This window comes from Sinohyriopsis cumingii, unplaced genomic scaffold (assembly GCF_028554795.1).
Source record: "Sinohyriopsis cumingii isolate HCF-2022 unplaced genomic scaffold, ASM2855479v2 utg000229l, whole genome shotgun sequence".
NCBI lineage: Eukaryota > Metazoa > Mollusca > Bivalvia > Unionida > Unionidae > Sinohyriopsis > Sinohyriopsis cumingii.
Genome location: NW_028315879.1, coordinates 6,322,894 through 6,350,662, shown reverse-complemented (window position 1 = coordinate 6,350,662; position 27,769 = coordinate 6,322,894). Strand labels below are relative to the sequence as shown.

The 27,769-nt window shown below is 35.0% G+C and overlaps 1 protein-coding gene across 3 annotated transcripts in view; it reads right to left on the bottom strand.

Annotated features, from left to right (window-relative positions):
- LOC149774485 (multifunctional protein CAD-like) overlaps positions 1-27,769 on the bottom strand; it is a 163,181-nt gene that overhangs the window by 118,885 nt on the left and 16,527 nt on the right. For all 3 annotated transcript variants that reach the window (XM_089945160.1, XM_089945159.1, XM_089945161.1), the window contains exons 6-16: positions 25,160-25,301; positions 22,182-22,353; positions 18,941-19,126; positions 18,011-18,112; positions 14,533-14,677; positions 11,746-11,877; positions 9,708-9,941; positions 9,046-9,267; positions 7,866-8,054; positions 1,409-1,642; positions 911-1,048 (exon numbers count right to left, since the gene is read on the bottom strand). In XM_089945160.1, coding sequence (XP_089801286.1) covers positions 911-1,048; positions 1,409-1,642; positions 7,866-8,054; positions 9,046-9,267; positions 9,708-9,941; positions 11,746-11,877; positions 14,533-14,677; positions 18,011-18,112; positions 18,941-19,126; positions 22,182-22,353; positions 25,160-25,301 — 1,896 coding nt within the window. The remainder of the gene's footprint in view (positions 1-910; positions 1,049-1,408; positions 1,643-7,865; positions 8,055-9,045; positions 9,268-9,707; positions 9,942-11,745; positions 11,878-14,532; positions 14,678-18,010; positions 18,113-18,940; positions 19,127-22,181; positions 22,354-25,159; positions 25,302-27,769) is intronic.

The following is a 27,769-nucleotide window of genomic DNA, read 5'->3' as shown; positions in this document are numbered from 1 at the left end:
ATTAGCAGGCTTAAGTTATAATTTGCATAAGATCAAATGGAAGAACACTACTCCAGACACACTGCTATTCCTGGTTCTTTTATCATAAAAATTATGTTTAAAAAATCTTGCATAATATTTTGAATCTTTTCTTTACATGTCACAAGAACACTAACAGCTTAAACATTTTCTGAGGAATCAATGTGCTCTCCTTTTGAAGCATTTTCTATTATTACCACCAGTTGAACAGATATGGGAGATGACTCCTATCAGGTTTATCAATCTAAATTTGACTTGCCTCTCTTGATCAAAAAAAATTAAAAACATTTTCAGTAAATTGTTTTTCTTTTAGCTTTATTAGCACTTTCAATGCATTACTGGCCAAAACATGCTGAGAAATAATTAAGCATCATTCCCAAGTATGTGTGTGTGTGTGTGATTTGGATTTTTAATGTACCTTTAACAATTTTTCAGTCATATCACTACAATGTCTGCAGTGTGGCAGATTATTGTGATGTTTAGCACTGTGGCATCATGCTACAGACATGTAGCATGATGTCCCACCGAGTCACATCCTCCTGACACCAGGCAGACCAGTCCCAACACTAGCCTAACCTTTTAAGGCTGAGCATCTAGCAAGGCAGCTGTAAGTACCATTTTTATAAATCTTTGGTATGACTTGGCCGGGGTTCAAACCTGTGACCTCCCACATGCAAGGTGTACGCTCTAACCACTAAGCCATGCTAGCAGGTCCCAAGGATGCATTTGGCCACTTTTGATGAAAGCAAGAAGTTTAGTACTGTTACTATAATGCATACTACATTTGTGAAAATAGAACTGACATGACAAGCATGGACGGACCTCTACAGGCCAAATATCACACTGCATTGATCTGTAATAAGTTGAATTCCAACTGCTTTCTTAATCTAACCTGTTCTGAGACTGGATACAGATCTGGATCAAAACCTTCAACAGATTCATCTACCATCCTCATGGCCTTCTGGAAGGCTTCTTCAAATCGCCTGCCTATTGCCATCACCTCTCCTACACTCTTCATGGAACTCCCAATCTGAAAGTATGTGACTGGGTTGATTTATACCAAAGGATGTTCTTACATAAATGGTTACATTTTTCTTTTTACCAATATGACCATCTTTCAGAATGAACATGTTATTTAATATGAGACACATTTAGAAAGTCTTCAATGACAACCAACCAATAAAGTCCACAGAATAACTGTATAAGTACCATATTTTTTATTTAAGCTCTATATGAGGATTCATAATAAGAATGAAATAATTATTCAGATAAAGTTCACAGCATAATTTGTTCTTTAACTGGTAAAAATTGCATGCCTTGCCAACAGCCAAACACCTCAAGGTATATAAAACAATATGCCATGTCCAAGACCCAAATATCACTGACATACCTTCGTTGAAACCCTGGAAAATTTCCTTAGGTCCCATCGAGGAATTTTAACCACACAATAATCCAGACTAGGCTCAAAACATGCTGTGGTAGAATTGGTTACAGCGTTCTTCAAATGAGGGAGTGGGATACCCAGAGCAAGCTTGGCTGCAATGTAGGCAAGTGGATAGCCTGTAGCCTTGCTAGCAAGCGCTGAACTTCTGGAAAGTCTAGCATTGACTTCAATGATAAAATACTGAAAGAAAAATAAAGATTATATTAAGATCAAACGTAAGCTCCAAATGCACAAGAAAAACTTTAGATGCACTGGTTTGCACAGCGCCAGTAAGTTGCAATTTGATGATTTTTAAAGGTTTCATGACTCTCAAACTTTTTAAATATTATGTTTTTAAACCAATACTTACTCCATATGTTACCCTGTTTATCACTGCATGAATATATATAAAAACTAAATAAAGAGGCCCAAGTGAGCCTGATATTGCAACCTGCTAGTTGACATAACTCACAAGTGCAATTCAAATATTCTTCAAAACTGTGGTGGAGAAGGAAATGTTTAGAGCACACAGCTGCTGTTCATCTCTTGTTCATACACCATGCATACACAATCACTTTCACTGAAGTTAACCAGCCTTATTCCTTGGTTTCTTCCCTGATCCTGGATACTAGGCCCGATTTCACAACTTAGAACTGATTGTAGTCCTATTCTTAAAGTCAATGCACTAAACTGACATTGTATGGGGAGTTAATCTGTCAGTCAGCATGAAGTACTGGGTCTGTTCTTAACACCTTGGCCTCAGCCCCAAGAGTCAAAACTTCAAAAACATTGTGATGACTGCCAAAGTAATAGTGTTGGCTCTGTGGTTAACCATTTACTGTGGTTGAACTCCCTAATTTGCACAGAATTTATCCATTAGGTCAGTCATTTGGGATATTTTAACCCTATACTGTGGTTGAATTCCCTTCTTTGCACAGAACTTATCCATTAAGTCAGTCATTTGGGATCTTTTAATAGTTTATTTGTAATTTTCTTTATAATGGATAATTCACTGCTAACGCTGACAGAGATACAAAATTAAGATGTGAATGCATCAGCATTTTTAACACACAACCTTGTTCCAAAAGTATGTGATTGGTTGCCATCTTCTTTTGCTTTAATGAAGCCTCAATACTGGAACTAATTCAAGAATGGCATGTTCTTGTCTAAATTATCAAAATTGTTTCAAATATTCTAATATTAAAATTTGTCATATGATTTCTAATCATAACTGCAGGATAGTGAGGGCATTTTTACAAATGATGGGAACACCATTAAATCTAATGGATGATTGTAGCTTTAATTCTACAACTGAGCTATTTATTTACTTTATATTTACTTTCCAGATTCAATTTGTCAGCGACAAGTCTTTGCTATGGATTTAAAAACTTTATTTTGGTAGTACTGCATGCCTTAATTAGGTTCGTCATAAAAGGTTTGGAAAGGCACCACTTCTAAAATGGTGGAAATTAACTTGAGTAGTATGGTAATTTTATCACATAGGTTTGTTCAAAAGTTTTAAGTTTGGACCCATCTATTTAATAGAAACTTTGATAATTACTTATTTTCTCAGTCATTGTCAACAAAAAAATTCAGAAGTAATACTGAAATGTTTATGTGACATCAAATCACAAAAATTGAATAATGAACAAATGTTCACAAATGGTGTACACATCGTTACAATGAAGTCATGAGTATACACAGAACTGTGCTTTAATCCTGCAATTAAACTAATGATCTCTAGTTCAAATTCTCCAAGCACAGAGAAGTATTATGTTGAAGTCAAAGTTAAAGCACTGAACTCTTGACCAGAAGGTTCTAGATTCAATTCCCACCATCTGATCAGCACAGATCTAGCTCATAACCAAACCTGTCTGAGATTCAGATGATATGAGCATTCATATCTAACCAAAATATGATTAGAAATATGACCTCCAGAGTATTCAAGATCTATGTCAATTAGATGCATCATAATCCTCACTGAGTGGATGTCACTCAGAACTTATCTAGGGTTTTGAGCATTTAAGCTTACATACCAAATCTGATAAAAAATATGGTCTGTAGAGTTATCATACTCAGACAATTGGATGCAAGATCACCTCATTAATATGCATATCAAAATCAAACTCATCCAAGATCTTGATATAATCTTGTATACTGTATCTGTTCAAAATCGGATCAGAAATATTGCCTCAAGACTTATCAAGCTCAGCAAATCATATTCCACATGACCTCATTAATGGCTTTTACTTGCAATCAAACTCAAGATCTCAATAATACAAGCCTACATATTTGGATTTCGAGTCTCGGGCCAATGCAGGTACATGAAAAAGCTTGCCAGCAGCTTCATGTTAGTTGGTAGTTCTTTCCAGGGTTTTCCTGTGTTCTTCCTCCACCAGTTATACTGGCTGACATGTACAGCCTATCTTGTGCTGAAAAATGGCATTAAACCCATAACAACAACAAAAAGCCTGCATACCTAATCAAAATCCTATTAGAAAAATGGCATCTGTAATGTTCATAAGCTCAACCAATCTGATGCAAGATCGCCTCTCATAAATATGTATGGATGTTACTCGTAACTGAATTCATCTGATGTCCTACTGATAAAGGCTTATACGCCAAAATCTAACCGAAATCTGCTTAGAAATGAAACATCACGAGTGTTCACAAACAAGTGTTGAAGGATGGATGAATAACAAAGGCCATACCAGGTGGTCAGGATATGCTCAAATGATTAGCACACCAATACAGTTGAGGGATACTACTCCATTTGGTAACTTCCAATATCATACCACTGATCCAACCAGTCTGATCCCATTTTATTTATAATTTTCGAAAAACATGTACAATAAAATAACTGAATTTAAAAAGTGGTATGTTATGCTTAATTTTAAGAGTATGTATTTCCCAAAACACATTCAAAAGTGTTGGGAACATTTCAAGGAGATTTTTCAACAAATACAATTACTGAATAACAAAATATAATTTTGAAAAATTCCAAGTTTTCAAGACAACCCCTCAAATAAAATAATTATTCAAGGCTGAGCAATGGAAAGAGTTCTACCTGTCAAGTATTTCAAATCTATATCAAATCTAATGAAAGATGCTACAATATACCTGCAGAAAGCAAATTTGAAAGTCAATATTTCTCTGAGAATACTTACCCAATGACATTAGGAATATCAGCCTGCTACCTCACGAATCCAGCCCAACTAAAAGACAAAGATCGTCTTATCTTGACTATTTAAAATTGATAAAGGGTAGTAACTCTTGCCCATTATATCCCCTTGTCACCGCCAGGTGTTGCTTGTTTTTCTCTAAGTGAAAAACTAATGAGGATGATGGTGGGGTGTTTGAGACAGTTTTTAAGTAATGTAATTGACTAAGTATTCTTAGAGAATCAATTTACTCAAAAATTTGCTTTCTCCTTCGAATACATTCCCCAACCACATTACGTTAGGAGAATAAATAATAGGAGGGGATGATGAATATCTAACCTGTACCTCAGGTATCCTTCTAGGGAAAAATAGCTGGTTTCCCCATGTGAAAAATAACCCAATCTCCTAAATACATAAGCAACAATGCCTGGGATCACTTGACTTGTGACTTATCTATGGTTATGAAGATGAAATTGAAATCTTACCTAAAAAATTTCACTGGTGAATCCAATAAAGCTAACACTATGTTGATTGATTTGGATGAATCTGGTGGCTGTCTGTGCTGCTATTAGTGGTTCTATCAGATCCAAGATTTGCCTCTTTTGATGCTAAATCTGAGATAGAAACTCAAGAAGGCTGACTCTGCATGCCAGCCAACAGCTTCTATTATAACCTGGAGCAAAACATTAAGATTGAATGCCAGGCTCAACAGAAATGGGTATTGTGAGCGGTAATCTTCATGAGGTGACTTTGAGAGTATGCTGAACTGAAGATAGTTCAAGTTGACCGAAAGGGTATGTAGCTTACCCTGCATGCGGAAGCTAAAGCTATCAAGAAACACATCTTGTATGATAGAAACTTTAACAAAGTATGGGTTTGAGGCTCAAATTAATTTTAATTGAGCCATATTAAAACCCTAGACAGGTTCCAGTTTGGAAACAGGGTGAGGGATTTTGATCGAATGATATCAAAAATTGGCTAAAAGATTTGAATGTTTTTTTATATATCATGCCCGATGTCATATCTCCCATGATGCCAGAATGTGCCTGATATCATAGAGCAATAGATTTTGATAGTGGTAGGGGACCAACTGTTTCTTCTCAAAGAGCCAGAGAAAAGGCAGCCAGTTGGATTGAGGCATTAGAGACTATGCTATTGGTCTGACAAGTCCTTACAAACGCTGCACTTTCCTTCATAAGCCTTTATAGTGGAGGGCCTTCATGCTCTAGATTCTCTCCACAATCAAAGGTTGAATATTGTCTCGCAAGGCTGTCCTGAAAACAGCCAAGTGTGCAGCAGAAGAGGGTCTGGGCACTGATGAACACCAATGACCGTGGTTGCTTGAGGGGATTCGGGTTGGTCAAGATCTTCCTGGGCAGATCTATCACAAGATCGGGTAAAGGAGTGTTGATGCAAGATTTGTCCCATCTGAGGGGCTATAAGAGTCATGTTGCAATTCTGACCCCATTCTTTCTGGATTATTTTTGGTATCAGGACCGTGGGAGGGTAGGCAAAGGCTCACAACCCCTCCCAACTGACTGACAGTGCATTCATGGCCCACACATCTGGGTATGAAGTGGAGAGATGAAGATGGTATCTTGTGATTCCACCTCGTCGCAAAAAGGTCCATTACAGGACATCCCTGAAGTGTGCAGATTCAAGTGAAGACATTAAATGAGAGACCATTTTGTGCGAAGGACCTGACCTCTCCTATATCGAGTGTTGGCCAAGACATTAAGTCTACTGGGAATGTGTCGTACTTGTATATTTATATGGAAAATATACGGAGACTGTTAAACCTACATAGAAAAAGTCAAAATAAAATGCAGGTGGGGTGATTTGATACTCTCTGGATTTGAGGAGACAGGTCACTTCTACCATATTGCTGGACAAAATAAGAACCATTTTGCCTGAATGTCCATCTTCCCAGAAGATGACATCCTTCATTTCAAGAATGATGTGCAGTGGCTGCTCAATGGCTCCCACCTGCTGTTGATGGCAATGACGTCTGGCAACAAGAAGGCACCCAAACGTATGCACTAACATCAGTACATACCATTATTTCTGCTTGGGATTTCTCCAGCAGGATTCCCATGGTTATAATTGTTTCATTGATGGGACCTAAAAATGCGCATCCTTCTCTCAATCATTCATGAAGAGGGAGAAGACGAAATGGAAAGCGGATAGATGAACAAAATATTAAGCACCTCCAAAATGACCTGGATCACCCACCTCTTGTGAAGGAAGAGGGAGATCAAGTGAGTAAAAATATGCAACTTTTGGCCACCGAAAGGTATGCTATCTGCAGGTGGTAGGGAAAGTAAGCCAATACTTATGGTTTAGAGGTTTGATGGCAGAGAATGTCCATTTCTTCCCATCTCCTTCCTATACTGATTTAGCTGAGGTCTCTTGGCACTGGGTTTGGACCGATACTGGTGTAGATTTGAGGAAATCCCCTGTCCAACAGCTGCTGAAATCCATTCACACTGTTGGTGGCAGAAGTGGGTCCAAATGCCTGTACACAGGTAGCAGTGAATTGGAGGGATAGTTCCTGAGCTGCCTGTCTCCGAACTTTGATTCAGCCTTAAAAAATAAAATAAAAAACAGGATGTATGGTGCGGTTTAAGGGACACTACCCACTGGATTAGGTCTCAAAATTGGCTGAATCATGGCCTGGCCATAGTATGGTGAACTGCAAAATCACTCAAATTTGGCAGAAACTGTAAAATAATGTAAACAACCTGCAGCAGATTGATGAATCCTCAAAAATAGATCCAAAAGAAACGCTGGATGGGCCTGTATGAACTAAAAAATAGTTTAGCTTATTGGAAGCTGAACTGTGCGACGTTTGCTCAGTGCAGCAGCAGAGCTAAACTCTAGTGAAACATGGCGGCGCCAAGGGAAGGTTGTGAGAAAGAGTTACTGCCTTTTGTCAAACTGAAATAGAAAGGATTAAATGTTTTTTCTTTCTTTTAGTAGGGCTGGATTTGTGAGGAAGCAGGCTAATATTGCTAACATAATGTGAAACATGATAAAGAAGCTTGCTTTTACTAAAAAACTTAACATATCAAGCTAGCAAATCTTTGAACAACTATACTCTCAATACAATACCTATCTTTGTTATTTACACTATATGGGTCTGGGATAATAAATTAAATGGTATAAAGTTTTTAAAAATGCAGCCATGTGATGTGGACAACAGTACAATTTAAATGTGCACATGCAAGCAAATGATGTAGGTTTTAAAGAACTATGTTGTTTACCTCCTGTGACTCTGGATTCAGGGCATACTGAATGTTGCATTCTCCAACTATGCCCAGGTGTCGAATAACCTTGATAGCTGTGCTACGGAGTATATTGTACTCAGTATTTGTGAGGGTCTGGCTTGGGGCAACTACGATAGATTCCCCAGTGTGGATCCCCAGGGGATCAACATTTTCCATGTTACACACCTACAAGGTGAAAAAGGTAAATTGATGCAAGATATGCTGTCAAAAATGTATGGTGCATTTTTCGAAGATTACAAAAGCAAAATGGGGAATAATTACATCGATTCCTTTCAATTAAATGTTCATAATTTCCAACTTTCTGCAAGAAATAAACATCTGGCAATAATTCCAATCAAGTTTGTAAAAAGAAAAGGCTTCATACTAATAAGTTTCACAGGTTTCCTGCAGACTTAAGAAAAACAAATTACTCGATTTTTAAAAATGTTTTCAGGGCCATTTCACAGAATTCAAGGACCACAATACCCTGCACTGTCAAGTAAATTAATATAAAGAAAGATATATTAATGAAAAAAACATATGAAATGAAACCATTTATCAATCGCATTCTAAACAAGTCTTTTAATCGGTTCTCAGCACTGTATAAAATTAGCAGTTATCAATACTTTTAACTCCAGTCAGAAATCCCATGACTTTTCCAAAACATTGCAAGGTTTTGAAAAATTCCGTTACTTTTCAAGGCCATTAGAAAAAAAAAAATTAAGTTCCAAAACTTTACCAGAATTCCAGAACCCACAATAAACCTGGTTTCAGAATGTGTTACTCATACTGCATGATGCATTAACCAGGATACAAATGCAGCTGAAACAGTTGAGAAACAAGTTAATGGTGTGTGTAAGTGAAATAATTTTAATTATGTACATCTCCAAGAATCTCAATCCATTAACTTCAAGAGAAGAAAAATATTGCTCAATAACGCAAAATATCAATTACAATCATGATAACTGCATGTGTGTTTTTTCCACATATATATATATATATATATATATATATATATATATATATATATATATACACACATATATATACAGATAACATACATATATATATACACACACGTGCCTATATGTAATGATATTGTATGAATCTCACTGTAATTAAATGGAAAAGATTTTCCAAAGCACAGTGTATGACAATTACATAATGCATAACTTACTGTAATACAGTTGTCATATGCATCCCTGATGACCTCATATTCCACTTCCTTCCAGCCTTTCAAGGATTTGTCAATAAGCACCTGGCTAGTGTGGGCAAAAGATGTGTTCACCAAGGCCAGTAACTCTTCCTTATTGGCTGCAAATCCAGAACCAAGTCCACCAAGGGCAAAAGCAGCTCGCACCAACAATGGGTAACCCAGTCTATCTGCAGCTTTAACAGCCTGATTGATAGTAAGCACATTCCATAATTTCTTACAGTCAATATTCATCTCAACCAAAGCTAAATATTCCCTAACAGCATAGTTTTGCATGTTTGAAACCAAGATCACAATTCTACATAGAAATGTATTCATGGATCAGTAAATGTTTTAGTACATTATGCTTCTCTGACTTACTACAACACTGAACTGAAATGTTAGATGGCTTAAAATTTTAAAAAACTGCAAAGGATTCTCAGAGGTATTATTCAATAGTCTGAGTGAAAGCTTAAACTGGTTGAAAGTGTAAACTGGCAAGCATCCAAGTTATGGTTGGCCACCTAGCAAGGGCAAGGGGGGGTTAAACTAAGAGATACTAGTTACTTCCCTTTATTTATATATAACTTGCCCAACAAAAAATGATCGTGACATGTTTGCAAATGTTTCAGATTTAATTCACCTACCTGTTCAACAGAATAAGCTGCCTCGCTGGGCGCCACATGTTCCTTAATTTCTGCCATCTTTTCTGCAAATATTTTGCGATCTTCTGTCCATTCAATGGAATGAACCTGTGTACCAAGCACCTTGACATTGTATTTCTCTAAAACACCTGCCTGGTTCAACTGAATGCCACAATTCAGAGCAGTCTGACCTCCAAATGTCAGTAAAATTCCATCTGGTCGTTCACTCTTGATCACCTGTCAATGATATTTTATGTTTTTTGCACAAAGGTGACAATTTAATCCTTACCTTACAGAAAATAACTGCACTGACAAAATTAAGACAGATTGTATCCAGCTGTAATTGAAAATGTGCAAATATTCCAACAGAAAGATTAGTCAAGTTGTGTTTCTCACTAATTCACGGCAATTTATTTCTTTTAAAAATGGCAAGATAAACTGCAGATTTAACTGTGCTAAATAATTTTTTTTCAAACACAGCACATAAACTACAAAATACAAAGGGCAAAAAGTTTGTGGGAGTAAAGCAATTTGTCAATATGTGCTTCTACAGGTGATGACCGTCATATTGACCAATCCCCCGAAAAAACCATGACTAGTTGTGCTAACAATATTGTCTCATACTACATTAAACTACATCACAAAAGGGCAAAAAATATTTTTTGAAATGTATGGGTGCAAAGTGATTTGTTGCAATCCACATCATTTGGTGCTAATTTCTTTTGTGTAGCTACTAAGTTTGCTACATTTTATGGGGGCCCCCGAGTGGCCGAGTGGTCCAAAACGCTCTTTGTTATGGATCACTGCCATCTCACCTGTCTGCACCGGTTTGAGTCTCAGATTCAGCCAATGTTGGTATGTGAGAAAGCTTGACAGTAGCTTCTCATGGGTCAGTGGTTCTTTCAGGGGTTTTCCCAGAGTTCTTCTTCCACCATTATTACTGGCCACCATGTATAGCCTATCGCGTGCTGAAAAATGGCATTAAAACCCACAACAACAACATTTTATGACAATCCATTACAAAATGGGGACTACCTGTTTTGACAATTGTCATACACTGCTACAAGACAAAATAGGCAATAAAGCAGAAGCATTTGCCATGATAATTCATCAAAATGGGAGAGACAAGGTGCACTAACGAGTGCCAGACAGAAGGATGGAGAGATGAAAGAATAGACAGAAGGATTACAATATACAATATATATCACTAGAATTGTACGCAGATCCCTTTGCACTGAACAGATCCCTTCCAGCCTATTTGGACTGATATGGTCAGAAAATTAATATTACTAATGGTCCTTTCTATTTAAGATATGCAGAGATGCTGTCAGAAATGTCTTAAAAGGGGGTGGTCCCCCATATTTACCTGGGGAAGGGCAATTCTGTTGATGTATAAGACTCTATGCAAGACTGAAACAATAGTAAATGACATCATGCCAGTTATTTCTGTATCACTTTCTGCAATATGTATCAGTTGTTTCATCCTATCGACTTTTGTTGTTAACAGAATATCTTTCCATCTCACTGACTTCCCCACAGAAATTAGTTTGGTTTCAACATGACACACTGAAGTTGCAATTCAGACAATTCCTTAATGGCTGACCGATTGATGAATTTGCTAAATTCCTCAAGGAAACAATCCAATTGCAATACCTCTAGCATGGCTTACAAGTTCACAAAATGTACAGTTATCAACAAATAGCAGCAAACTCCAAACAATGCTGGTTCCTTGGCTAATAAATGTGGTTATTAATTTGTTTTGAACAAAAGGAAATAAAACCTTGGAATAACATCCATGAAGCAGAAATAGAGGTTCTTCAATATTTTTGTTGCTTAGGATATCAGCAATTAGTCACACAAAACAGCAGTAGAAGCAGAGTCAGCTTTTCTCTTTGATGGCTTCAAGAATTGTTTTTCTCAGCAACTACACCTGTCAAAAGATGCAGCTGCAATATAATACTATGTTTCAGTTATTTGACACCAGTGGGAACTCCAGCACTAGAGGCATTATAATGCAAACAAGATGATGATGCACATGTACCTGTGTAACATAATCCTCAGTGATTGGCAAAAAATAGGTCTTCTCTGCCATTCCCTTTGATGTTTGCACTGTAGCAATGTTTGGATTTATCAGCAATGTTATGATCCCTTCCTCTTTCAGAGCTTTAATAGCCTGCAAACAGAAAAAGATACCAAAAATGTTGAAAGGTTATGCAACCATGTTGCCGAATTGTTTTTAGTTTCATAATGATCTAACCAAAGTATTATGAAAGGAGTTCAGGAAATATATTAAGAAATATAAAAAACATAAAAGATCTTACTAGAAATTTTCTATAACCATGTCCTTGACTCTAAGTTTATGGGGGCTCCTGAACTTATTGTGGAATGAATTGTCTTAAGTTCCTAATCATTCTTAACAAGAAAGAAGACGAGTCTATCGCACATTTAGGAAATATAAACAAACCAAAACGTTAAGGCAAATACTCTATGACCTCAACTCCCAGATCACTGGTGCAAGAAATCATTTTGTAAAATTTATTGTCTTAGCTTCTTAATGATTCATGCAAAGTACAAGGAGAATCTATCATGTGGTTATGAAATATAAAAACATGAACAAAAAGTTGGATCAAACTGTTGATGACAATAATGGTTGAAAAGTGGCTGCTGTGTGTCACTTTCCCATTAATGTCAATCTGACAATAAAATCAAGCATCAAAGGAAGCATTTTCTCACTTTTCTCCATTCCATTCAGCTTTTTTAAATTTCTTGCACAACTCTCAAACAATTTGTCATAACTTTCTTTGAAAATTAATCTCATCAAATCTGTCCCAGTTACAGTAAGCATCTTTAGAAGCTAATGAAGGTATCAGTGATAATACCATACATGCCAACCCCTGACGAGGAAAAAGTGTAATTCAAGTGGACAAAAAGAGGAATCCAAGCAGAAAAAGAGGAATCCACAAATAACATGCTAAAAATGCAAAAAAATGATTTATTTGCCCCTCTCATCTCTTAACATCCTTTACTGCTTGACGTTTTCATATGTAGCACTTTTAGCTTTCGAAAACAACAGATTTTCATGTTGCATTTTAAAACACTTTGTACCAGCTGAGACCATGAATGTTTTGCACACCAGTAGAACACAAAGTACTGGGTTACTGAGCCTGGATCTGAATCCACTTTTCTTTTTGCTAACAAAATTGAACAATCTCTCATAGTCAGCATTAGAATAGTAAAGAACCAATATTCCTTTCATAACCTGACAAAGAAGAGGAAATTTATATCTTCCAGTGATTGTGTCTTTTAGCTGGGAAATAAGGTGCCACTGCACATCAACTCTATCTGCATTAAGTATATTGCCAGGTAGAATCCCAACTTTATACTGCTGGAATTCTTCTTCCAGATCATCCAAGGTAGGCAAATATGGTAATAGAAAGGTATATCTCTTGACAAAGAATCTAACACTTTTGAAGCTTTTTGACTGTCTCATTTACATCAGCGAGCTGAAGCACTTCATCTCCATAGGGGAATTTCTGGAGCATGTAATCACAGGCTGTAGCATAATAATCTCTAACATTATCATAAAATACCTTCAAAACTAGAGTAGAATTGTGTTATATGAATTCTCTTGCTTCTGCACCAATAGCAAGATCTTTATTATCTTTCTATTAAGAACTCGGTAAACACCTCTGCATTTTTAACATTCATGTCCGCAATTTAGTTCTGCTGTAGATAAGTTACCTTAGTATTGGAGTTCCTAAGACGAGCTAATTCGATGTGTTTCTTTGTTTTCAAAATGCTTCTCCACATAAAATTTAACACCATGCCCAATATTATAATCCTTTCCGCACAGACTGCAATGAGCATGATGCTGCCCTAGAATACAGGGACTTTTATCGTTGCTTAAAACTGACCTGTCATACATGTGCTATATAGTACATGTACGACAGGTCAATTTTAAGCAATGATACTAGTCCCTGTGCCTGAGAATGGAATGCTGTATTATGCCATTCATGTATTCATCTTTAAAGAAATCTTTTTTCTTTTTTTTTCTTTGAAAAAATATGTGCTTTAACACAAACATCGACTAGAATACATCTGATGACTTTTAGCGCCAAATAGTAAAATTATTTCCAAATGGCCTGCAATAGACGTCATGTGATGCTACCCTCGTGTCCTCATCTTTGGAGGATTCTGTTATTTTAGGTTTTGTTTTTCTAATCCATCTGTGAAAATTATTTGAAAGGAGATATTTCTGCTCTCATACACGCATCAACTAAAATAAATTATACTTTTTAGCGCCAAATACCTGTAGACTGGTTCTGCACTAAATATAAATTAGAAAAAAGAATCTGCAAGTAAAGATTACAAATTAGAAAACCAGTCTGTTCTCTCCTCGCTAATCCTTACATCTGCTATACATAGAATACAAGGTCGAAAATTTGAAAGTAGAACCAGCATGTTTCTGGGTAATAGGATAGTTGCTATAAATAGAACATTATACTGTTAGGAAAGTGCACGGACAAGGGGACCCTTATACTGTAGTTATGAAGAAGCCGTCTTTTCTAAAATATGGTCTGTGGGATTAATGGGATGTTAATAAAAACGAGAAAACAAACGATATTTTTTGGAAGGTGGATATAACAAAAAAGCATAATCCATACATGTTTACGTGGAAGGCATAATTTAGAGAAAAAAAGCGTAATGATTACGCCAAAAGCTTAATGGTGGGCATGTATGTAAAACCATGCCAACATGCAATCATGTGAAGGAAGCATTAGGCGTTCACTCAGTTTTCTTTGAGACATGTCTAGTATACTGAATTTACCTGGGACCCTGAATAATCAAATTCGCCAGCCTGTCCAATAGAAAGACCACCAGACCCCAGAATGAGAACCTTCTTGGGTCGGCTCTCTAATACTCTGTCCATGGGACCCTTCAGTGCCATATGAAGTTTCTCCTTGACACTTGACCTACAAAACAGTTTGACATGCTTACAACAAAACCTGACTGGTGTCCGCATTTCTCAGGGTCATCACAAATGTACAATATGTACAAGGTTTAATGGCACATCTGCATACTACTGGGTGTAATTAAAAGGTACATTCTAAAACTGTTAACAGGAAGTATTGCAACAACAAAAAAACAGCTACAGCATGACAACCCCTTCTAAAAAAAGGTAAAATCAGTCCAAAAAGATGACACATATTCAGTAAAGTAGTTTAAATTATGTAGAAGATTTGTAAAATAAAATATAAAGGTAAAAATATAAAATCACTAACATATAAGTCGGAAAAATATTAATGAATTAAAGATCTGTACAATGACTATTTTGCACTCAAAATATTTTTGTTTTGTACCACAGTAATTGTTCAAGGTAAATTACCTTCTGTATTTTGTATAATTTCTTCAAATCAAAATAAACAAAAAAAAAATTTCCATTTTATTCTCCAACAATGGTATTAAATGCACTAAAAATTTAAATTATCAAACAAGATGCTCAAGTGGGCCTGGTATTGCTGACCTGACTTACAAAACTTAATAGTTGACTACTTTAGTAAGCAAGTTTATCATAATACCAAATCTTACATAAACTATCTCCAGCACGTTATCTTGCTGAATTTGCCTAATTCATCATATTCTGATAAAAATTCTTTCTAAGCACTTATGTTCTTTATCCTAATCAAAGCAGGTTTTTACATCACATACAAATGGGGTTATTAATGCAATACACCTTATATGCACACATTACAATCTGGCCAGTATGGTCTTAGAATATATCAAATTTGCTATCATTGGGTTAGGCTGCGCTATCAAACTTTAAATTTCGGAATTAACAAATCACTCATTTAAAATTATAGCCATTTTATGTCAACCTATCAGTCAAGTATTGCAATTTACTGGCGTTCGAGTTTGCATTGGAATAATGTCAAAATAGACACAATCTGTAATACACCTAAGATCTATCAACAGCATCTATCTGCTTGTTGTCATGGTGATATACAGCTAGGTGATTATATCATGCTGTAAGCAAGTGTCTATATCACAATCAGGTCACAGTTTCATGCCGATTGAGACAACCAGCAACAACTTCCAATTAAATCGGAATGAATTAGAAGAACGGGCAATAATCATCCCAGAATAAAGTGTTCCAGGAGAGATAGCTATTTGAAAATTTAGGAAAACAAAATGTCTAAATTAAACACCAAGCAAAGAAAGTTTAATTCTGAAATTTTAACTTTAGCCACATAAATCATTGCAAATATAAGTGATCAACTTGCATTTCTATTTTATATTCATTGTCATCTATACGATGCCTGTTACAAATGTTAGTCATTCTTTGGAAAACGCATGATAGAGTATTTTGACAAATTGTTTAAATAGTGATTTTAACTCCTCATGCTCAAAATCGTGTTTGGAAAAAGGAGGAAAAACAGGATTGATAGAGTATTGATATCAAACTAAATTAAGTTATGATCAAAATTATGGGTTGGCATCTGTTAAACTAGAATGCAACCTGCCAAGGGCATATCATGCATATTTTAATGCAGAAATATGCCAAATACAAAATATCTTAATAAATTCACATTCATTAATATCTTTGATTTATTAAAAAGACTTTGCCACTTGTGATAATGAAACGTTTCCACTTCTGTAATATTTCATTATTTTCAAAAACAAATTGTCTATATTATAAGGGATTCCAGAAATCAGGGATGCAATAAACAAAGGTGTAAATATCAAGGAGCAATATGCAAGTCCACATGATTAATATGTCAACATTTGTATGAAAATATCATTATTTGTACATATGCCTATTATTTGTGAATTTCATTTGCAGATGTGTTTGGAAATAAAAAAGGCAGCAACATGGATTTAAATAAAAGCACACAAGTTCCAAAAATGTAGCTCCCACAATCATAGTTTATCTATTGTTTACCCATAGTTGTTAATACAGCAAAGAGAACAACAACTGCTCAATTCATGGTACATGATGCCTCAGAGACAATGGGCTTGTTTTGTTTCACAATGCCAATGAATGTACTAATTTATACCAATCCTATGATGTATATTGTTAAATGATCTGCTTTAAGTGGTTCCATGTGTAACGATGCAAAGGTATACTGCAGGGCTGTTCCATTAAAACATACACGGCAGCCAGGAAAGGCACTTTTAAAGTGGGGTACTCACCCATAGATGCAATTTAGAGTTTTCTTATCATTTTTAATATGAACTTTGAAATCAAAGCAACATAACATGTATTTTTTTAAAAACTATTCGTTCACCATGTATGTTTAAAGCAGAACAGTCCTCAGACTTAACAACAATATCTGACTTTTCCAAAACCTTTCCAGGGCCATCTCACTCAACTCAATGACCACAGTATCACTGTTTATCAAATGTACTTGTGTTCAAAACCTGATTCATTTAATCATTGCTTAGCGCTCTATGAAATTAGCAGTTATCAATTTTTTTTAACTCCATTGTCAGAAATTCCATGTCTTTTCCAAAACTTTGTTAGATTTCTAAAAATTCCTCGTCTTTTCAAGGCACCTGAAATTTATTTTTCAAATTCCAAAACTTTTAAAGGACACACAGGAACTCTGGATGTGGTACAAGGACAATCTTATTTGTTTTACTGAATCAAGCCGAAAAACAAAGGAAATGATAACTAACTATCCAATAAAATCTGATTATCAACTACCCATTGAAAAATTAAATAAAATAGTATATCAGGTTATTTAAGTTTATTCTATCTAGAAGTTTAAGGCAATAGTTCAAATAAATAGCGGTGGAAATGAAAGAAAGCATTCTGCTCATGGTATGGCATCAAACTTAAAGTTACTAATTAGATTGTGCACAGGCAAATAACTGTTGCAGCATGCAAATTTTGTGTACATGAGAAGCAAGCATGGGAATGGCAGAAAAATAAATCAACATTAGATGAGATGAAAAGAACAAGGCATGTCGAATTGGAATCATTTCCCTGAAATGGAGAAAGAACTAAGCTTGTTTGTTGGTGAATGATACATCATCACAACTGCAATTCATCTCTACACTATGCAAATGGCAAAAGACAAATATAAGTCAGCAAATTCATCAACATGCAAATTAACGTTCATTTTTCTTAGGCTTTCTAGTAACGTTGTTTGCCTAAATAAACATAATGTGTGCATCAGTTTATCCAGAGGTATTGCATTTTTTTTATGTTTATACCTATTCAGTTGGGCTGTCTAAAACTTGTCTGAACCAGTACCTTTCTAATGCATTTTAAATACCGCAGGAAAGGTCTTGGCAAATCTTACCCATCACAGCCATTAGTCTGTTCCCGAACTTGAGCCAAAAATATGTCAAACAACATCTCCATGTCTTGGGGTCCAGCCATATGTTCTGGGTGGAATTGTACACTGTTAAGGAAAGTATAAAAATGTCAGTCAGTAACACAACTATACAACTATAACATATCTGATGATTCAAATTTTTTTATTATAAAATAGTGCCTTCTTCACAATGAGCACATTTTTTGTGTGCCTCTCCCCGCACTGAACCTAATATTTCTGCAGGGAATCTTAATTTGGGGGAGATTTTCATGAATGCACAGTTGTAATAATGAATCTTCTGATCAAGCCTTGGGTAAATGTGGGAGATACATGTACCAATAAAAAGACAGAATCATCTAAATTTATTTACTGACAACGCCACAGGCCTTTTTCATTGCCAACAAATGAAAAACTTCCAAATCAAAACATGAGCCAATGTACTTCTTTGAACAGATACACAGACCTCATTTTATCTTTTCTCTTTATCTGGGCTGACAAAGTCTACAATCTACCTGCAAATCTTCCTCAGCTATCAAGGCAACAAATGAATCGATTAAGATTGTTAGCATTTATATCTGACTTTGCAATGTAGTCATTCACAGCAATGCTGAAACACATCTTTGGCCAGAACATTGTGGTTCCTGGTCTTGTACAGATAGTGGTAACTCACAACTGTGCAGATGTATAATAAAATCAATCCATGCACAACGATTCTGGTCATTAATGACGCTTATAGCAGAGGTTGCTCAAATCCAGCTTTACTGTACACTAAGATCTCATATCTATTCTGGAACTGAGGAATCAGAATAACCTATTAAGTACTTCCCTTTAGCATTTCTGGGTGCCTTATCAAGTTACCAGGTCACAGTGTCTTTACTTACCTACAGAAAAAATCCTTAATAGATACTAATTTACCTGAAGAATGGCTTGCTGTTGTGAACAATTCCTTCATTAGTGTGATCATTTGCATTTGTGAAGAGTGGGGACCAATTTTTGGGAAGGTCTGTGGCATCCACTGCAAAGCCATGATTCTGTGTGGTGATGTAACATCGTAGAGACCCCTCATACAAACAAGGCTGATTGTGACCTCGATTTCCATACCTGAAATTGGCAATTGTATCTATCACAACGTATGAAAGCCACACATACCACTTTCATTGATGAAATTCATCCAACAGTTTGGTATATTTAAGTTTCAAACACCTGACAGCATTTCTCAAACACGAGAAGAGCAGAGTTCTTGTAATTGCTTCACGAACCTTCTGTTTCTGGTCACAAACTCAAAGTTTACTAATTACAATCAATTGGTTCTTGTGGTGGGTGTTGGTGTTGGAAACTGAATTTTAAAATTGAAAATGAATAATACAAATGCAGAATGCAAACTAATTAAATGATGAATGAATGCAAATGAAATGAATGCAGTTTGAAGAAAATGGTGAGCACATATGCAAAACATACAGAATGATGAATGAGAAACAGAAAATGTATTGATATACATTTCATTAATTAATTTGCAAATAAAACATTTTCAAGCTGCTGCTAAATTTCCACAGCTGAACTGCTTCTTGCATAATAATTCAGGATCACATACTTTAGACTGATTTTTCAGCTCTTACAGTCCTTGACAGCGTTCGTGTCAAAGCAGACATAAACAGCAACCATCCTGATGTGATAACATCACCAGTGGTCGTACTTGTGTACTATATGTGAATGAACAACTACATCTTTATTTTATCACTTATTTTAGCTGCAGCTGCATTTTATCATACTGTCTTTTACATCTGATGCATTTTGTATTTCATTAAAAGTATTTATCAAGGCTAGATGCAAAAGCTATAATTCTCTCCCTTTAACACTCAAAAGCAGAAAATCCAAATTTGGTAGATGCACTTCCATTTTGTTCAAAACTAGTGTTACTATATTTGATTTAATTTATATTGAATTTAATTGTTTGTAAGTTTTAAAATCTTTTTATTTTTAATTTCATTATATGTCAAAATAATGTAGGTTTGTTTACTAGGAACTCGATACTTTTCCAGGAAACAGTATGATCTTGACTGTTCATTTGTAAACACTTAAAGTTGACCTAGTTTCCAACCTTAATTCAAAAATCAGCGAGAGAAGTAAACAACTTTTTACTTTTTATCTTATTTTTAAGAGTAAAATGATTAGTTCTTGTCAAGGTCATACTGGGACTACGTGTTTTTATATGTACATACTTCTCGAAGGTTCTGGAAAGTTGACCCTCATCCGGGGATTTATTTTGCATTTCGAGTTACTGTATAATCATTGATTATAGAGATATCTCACAGTTAGGCTTCTAAAGGCTGAGATGTAAAGGTGTTTCTTTTGTTGTGTCAGTTTGGAGTTATTTTAATGAACTATTTGTATTCAAAAGGATTAATTATTTTTCCTGGAAATATTTGAGGGCTCATAAAGAATTCTTGGACAAAGACATTTCATTATTCAGTCACCGGATTATTGTTTGTGGATAACAGAATTGTAGACATTCCAACAACACAAAGGATACAGTATACGTCATCACCATCCATCTTGGTTTCTTCATTGCGAATCGAACATGGATTCATTAGAACATTTCATTATTAGAACTAAAATGTAATTTGTGGATTATTCTTGGATTATTTTTTAGTTTGATTCTTAAAACCTTAAGTTCTTATTGTTTCTATTTTTACAGTATTTTTTCCAAGGAAATAAATACTTTGTTAAATTTTTCAAAGCTTGTTGTTTTCACTCTTTCTTTTGTTACTGATTATTCAAGCCTAAACACATAACACTAGTGAAAAGGAAAGAACTGATGGATTAAAGCAATAAATGCAAAATCTGAATCTAATACGAACGGAGTGAAAAAATAATACAAATATGGAAGAATTACCTATTTTTGAGTCTGTAAAAAGTGCTTTAGTACATGGGCACCAATTGAATAAGAGAAAAAAGGATGGTAATGAACAACTTGGCCATTGCCTGCATGTCAATTTCCCTGGCATTATTGGAAAAATTGTTGTGCACAACAAAATGTACCCACATACCAAGTAACGGGAGTTGCTGTCCAAATCTGTTGAAGAAATTGACTGCATACAAACCTCAAAATGGAGGTTAATCTAGGGTGTGTATGGACATATGGTTGGACTGATGAAGACTTTGGTACCGCAATGTCAATATGGGCCTACCCTTGACAAAATATGAAAATATTTTCAAATAACAGTTATACAACTATGGTATCACCTGAAAACAAATGAGACCCAAATTTCTACCAATGATTAATCTCTCGCTGCTATGCTAACTATACAAGATAGTGTATATCAGGGATGGCACCAAGTTTCACCACGGCATTGCAGATGCCTTTGTTCCTTTGAGATGCATTATTTTGACCACTTAATACTATACACAAGAATGGCCACATTCCAGTATCAATGCAGGTTATGTGTTAACAAGGATGTTGCCTGAATGTGACAAACACATTTTAATTTGTCACCAGCAGAACTTGACACTATTTTGCCAGACTGACTACTGCTCAAAATGCATTCCCTCCATTTGTTTATTAAAAGAAACAAAAACCACTCAGTTATATAAAAGCTTTCAACAGCAATGCACACAATAAACTCTGCAGAGAAAGAATATTCATCATTCATTTGTAGTGCAATCAGCCAATTTAGAAATGATACATGGTACTTTATGATAGAAATGATGCTCAAAACCATGAAATGATGATCAATACAAAGAAAGGATGCTCAATACCAGCAAAGAACTATCTGGTTTTATTGCAAAGACAAGCACACCAAACAAAAATTATGTAGTTTCACCAGTAAAATGTAAATGTTAGTCAAAACAGGACTGCATTTCTAGCCCGCTGAACAAAAACTCTGCAATTTCAGATTTACACATATCTATGATACCTGAAAACCAGGAAATGGTCATATGCATTTTTCCATGAAAATAATAATGTTTAATGGGTCCAAATAGTTTTAGTGCCTGCAGTGCAGTCTACATACTGAACACCTGTAAAATTTCTTTGAGACAATGATTTAATTGTATAATATAATGCAATGCACTATCAATGTACCTGTCTATATCCCAAACCGATTTATAAAATAGTTCGAACTATAGCTGTACAATTGTTTTGCAATTTATTTCTTACTTCATCTTGTAAGTTTTTGATCCTGCAGCAAGGGAGAGAATCTGGTGTCCCAGGCAGATGCCAAAGATGGGCTTGAAATTTGCATCCTCAATTAAGTGGCGGATGTTGTCAATTGTATCCTTACACATCTCTGGGTCACCTGGCCCATTGCTTAAGAAAAGGCCATCAAATTCTGTTTAAAAAAATGCTGTGATTATTTCCATATTAAACCTATGTATATTTTTTTAAATCATATTTATGAAAATCTTGTAAATGCCTGTCCAGCAACTTCAGCATATGACATTTATCAAAGTACAAAAATGTACATGGACAGAAAACTATGGGTAACACAGAGGTGGTGGTGGTGGGGTTTGGATGTAACAAATGCAGTATGATTGCTGTACTGCAACACATGGGAATTGTCAAGCAATAAACCACTGCCAACAGCAAGCAGTTTTAGAATTACAAACAAAGCATCATTTGTGGTAGTTCTTATTGGTATCATAAATGAAACAGTACATGACCACCATGTCAAGTTCATTTTTGCTGAAACCATTTTTCTCGTTCAAGTCCTTATGACCTTTGTCATATCGATTCCAAAATGGACATGTGCCCTATTTTGTCTCAAACGCATGCTATCCACAAAGTTAAGTCACTGTTTGTTGCACTGGACTATATATTCTGTATAAACTGTTTCATTCTTAAAGTCCAACTGACCTTGAACACAGACCTCCTGACCTCAAAATCAATAAGTGTCTTTCCAGCCTTATCTGCAAGCCATCTACAACAATTACTCATGGCATGTAGTTTTGTGGAAATTGTTTCCTCATCTAGACTCCATGAATTTGACCTCAGACCATTCAATTCCAAATTGAATAAGTGTCTTCCCTGTCTCAAATGTAAGCCATTCACAAATTTAGGTCAAACGAGATGATAAAGAACTCCAGCATAACGGTCCGCAAGTACATTTATGACGGACATATAAAACTAACCACCAAACAATCGAGCAACAGGAACGAAAAATACACAGCAGTTACAGGTATCTTACATCACAATATTTAAAAGCTTATATATCTTTACTTCACCAAACTTTTAGTGACATTAGTTCGCTCACTAAACTGGATGAACTTTAAGATTTTTATGTTGGTAATATTTATTTATTAACAGTATATATAGATATACTCATGTACATGCATCATGTGACTTACAGCATATATATATATATATATATATATATATATATATATATATATATAGTTGATAGAAAGTACTCTGCATGCATGCATGTGATGTGCATAATTTATACTATTAATGTAAAACATTAAGCGATTTTCAAAACCACACCCTATGATGTAAATGAGTGAATAAAACCAGGTAATGGACACAGCAACCATAGGATGCATATATATGATGTCAAAATACAGCTGTATGCATGCATCATGCAATGCAGTTAATTTTAATGGTCAGGTACAATTACACCTGTGTGCATAATACATCACGTGAAGTCACATTATTAAGCTAATGGTACTGACAAGCTGGAACCGGTCACTACATAAAGGATCTTGTCCTTGTAAAACAGTTAACTCCATGAATGTGACTTACTAAGAGGCAGGTAAAAACATCAAATATCATTGCCCTTGTAAGACAGGTAATAACATGTATATGTGACTTCCCTTGTAAGACAAGTAATTACATGAATGTGACTTTCCTTGTAAGACAAGTAATTATATGAATGTGACTTTCCTAATAGACAGGTAATTACATGAATGTGACTTACCTTGTAAGAAAGATAATTACATAAATGTGACTTTCCGTTTAAGACAGACACTTATATGAATATGACTGTTATTGTAAGGTAATTACATGAATGTGACTTTCCTTGTAAGACAGGTAATTAAATGAATGTGACTTTCCTTCGAAGACAGGTAATTAAATGAATGTGACTTTCCTTGTAAGACAGGTAATTACATGAATGTGACTTTCCTTGTAAGACAGGTAATTAAATGAATGTGACTCTCCTTGTAAGTCAGGTAATTAAATGAATGTGACTTCCTTGTAAGACAGGTAATTACATGAATGTGACTTTCCTTGTAAGTCAGGTAACTACATGAATGTGACTTTCCTTGTAAGACAGGTAATTAAATGAATGTGACATTCCTTTTAAGATAGACACTTATATGAACGTGAGTGTCCTTGTAAGAAATGAAATTAAATTAATAAATACCTGCCAACCCAAAGAGAGTTATAAGCATTACCAATATTTTAAAAAAATGTAATCTGTGCATAAAGTTTAATTTATGTATTACAAGCCCAAAATTACAATAAACTGAATGAACAATGTACATTTCTAATTGCTACTAACCTGGATCTACAACAGGTTCAGGCTCTTGTCAAAAATCTGTTAATCAGTACCAGAATATAAACATAAAATATACTGACAAATTATATACAACACCCACTTTTGGTTGTCTAACTTTTGCTGATTGATCGCACAGAAAACTCCATAAATTCCACAAAAAGTATGACAATGTGGGCAACCTGAGTGCTATATTGTATTAATCACATTCTTTTTAAATTCAAAAAGCACTTATTTGTCATTTTACTGACCAGACACATTTTAAAGTTTAAAAAGATCCCTCTTGTCTAAGATTTTTTCAGTTATAACATCCACAAGTCAGTGGAAAAAACATTTTTGCTTATCATCTAGTTCCATATTTTAAAGTCTAGATGAGTTTGTTATCAAATTCTATTCATTATCATAATGAATCTGTGAGACAAGGTTTCAAAGTTAAGAAACCCATCTATTTTCATGGTTATGTGTAATATATGGTTGCTTTAAATAGAAATTATGGAAATTATATGCAAATCTACAATGGACATAAACACTTATTCTTATGCAGCTTTTTTTTTAGAATAGTATAAATTTATATGAAGTGTGGGATTAAACAGCATCATAAAAATGATAAGCAACCAAACTACAAGAGAAGGAGCAAATTTACCGTTTATATCCAGCTTGTAATTCCATGGTACCAAAGTGACACGAGCACCTCTCCGACACAGGCATCTGATCTGGTTGAATTTAATACCACAGTCCACTGCAAGTATCTTTATGTCTCCATCTGGGTTATACACAGCTGGAACCTAAAATAATAATGAACTACTGATCTGTCTCGCGGCTGCAATTTTGTTTTAGCCATGGTTCCCATGCTTTTTTAAAGACAAATTTCCAGGATGAAATTACTTTTTCAAGGTTCACATATGACCATTGCTGAATAGCATTAACACATTAACCCCTGGAGATTTTTGCCATTTTTGCCTGAAAATTGAGTAGGAAACATTTTGAAAGCTATTTCTGAACAAACTCGAAAACACCAAATCCCCGGTCATCTTTCAATAACATACTGCCTAGTTGTGTTAGAAACATCGTTTTTCGTTGGCTACTTGACTCGCACATGAGCAGAAGGGTAAAAGTTGGACTTTTTTTTTGCTAAACAACGCCATTATTTTTGTATAGAGACCACTCTTTATTCCAAATGCCCATCTTATCCTACTTTTTGCAAAGGTTCATCTGTCTGTTTGCAGTTCATACCAGTTTGCCTTAGATCTGAGACCAAAAAGTCTCAAATCCGGACACAAAATGGGATTCCGACCACAGGCGAATTTTGTGTTAAAAAAAGTTGGGTCAAAAAAATGAGGTTTTTCTATCTGTATTTTGTAGTGCAACTAGATATTCCAGATTATTTGGTATCATTGTAGAGCTACATCTGTCTACCTTTCTATAATACCATCCACTTTAGTGTATCAATAATGACCATGACGCTACAGAGCTTGGCAGTAGGCTACTACCTCCTGCCCCGTAAAGTCGTCGCTAGGGGTTAATGTGTTAAAAAACATTTTTGATTACAAAACATGCATTTTCTAAATCAAACGATGTTTCTGTTTCAATGCTCTCCAAAAACATCAAAGTCAGAAAGGACGATAAAATTCTTTTTCATGTTATAGGTGTTGTCTATTGCTGTAAAACGCCTAGAGCTTCTAAAGATCAGGCTCTATACAAAGTCCTCTTTATTATTATTATTATTATTATGTACAAAACCACAAAATGTATCACATGAATCAAGTTTGATTGTATTCCTAAAACTGGCATGTAAAATCATTTCAATGTACAAAATAAAAATTCTAACTGTTTTGCTGCATTATGTTGCTAAGTGGGAACAACCTATGGTATGTTTTGTTTCCTTTCAAACCTTTAATAATTCTAAATATAAATATATATATATATATATATATATATATATATATATATATGTATATGCATGCATATGCATTTCATAGAAAGTAACATTTCCTATTACAGTATAATAAAAACAAATAAAAATAATTAGAATCTTGTCTTGTAATGAAGAGTTTAACCCTGAATTTATATCTGTGCCAATAAAATCCCAAACATGATTTTTCAAACAACCTAATCTCCTTAAGAAGATCTGGTTAAAAATCCACCATTTAAAAAACATTTTCAAATGAATGGATTTAAATTTTGACAAAAGACATTCAAAATTATATACTGTTGTATAAAAAATGATTGAATTTTCTGTAAAATCAACTTGTCTTCTAATTCATTAAACCAGTCCCCAAACCTGTATTGATACAGGGGCCCATATCGTTTTTTAATATATAATACAATGGACGACAATTTCTCATTTCAGCCCTGAGATTTAGCAATTTGGACTACAAATTTGGCTTAAAATTAATAGCAGCCTGTTTTCTAATCAGGGTTTCCTCCAAATATTCCCACCCCATTTTTCATATTTTGACAGTAGGATGGGGTGCAGGGTCATTGCAACTGCATATAGAAAATTTGGAATTTGCCACCACCATGCGGAGGCGACTTATGGTAATCGCTTACCAGAGGGCCTAAAAAATTTAAACTTGTATCGACTCAAACCTGAAAGAAATCAATAAGAAAATGATTTATTTTCTCAGAAACGGCAAGTATTATAATTGTTATGTCGTTAATCCGCTGACAGACAAGACGAAACTACCATGTAGATGAAACTTGACCCAGTGCTCACCATTTGCATTACTAGTCACATGATTTCACAAATCTCAAACGACGCTGTTGGAAGTCTTATAGCAACATGATATCAACAACGAACACCTTTATGTTGTTGTACAGAAATTCAATTATATTGAAGCCAGATACTTTTCGTAAAACCAGCAATCAAGCAGAGAAAAATGTCAACATGGTAGTCACATGATACAACAAAACGCCAGAGGTAGTTCTTGGAATATGTAAATATGGAGAATTTTTTGTTCATTCATTTTTGTATTTTTATTACAACCAGTATACTACTTTCATTTAACATTTTATTTTTTCTCTACACCATTTGAAAATGTGGGTCGTTAGATTGGTACTGATGAGACTAGCAATGCAAATCATGAGTACCAGGTCACATTTCACCAATGATGTAGTTTTATCATGTCTTTCAGCAGAGTAAAGACATAACGATTTTAATACTGACAATTTCTGGGAATTTTCATATCGATTTCATGTATGTATCACTCGATCTAACAACATTTAAAGTTTTCTAGGCCATCCGGTAAGCGGC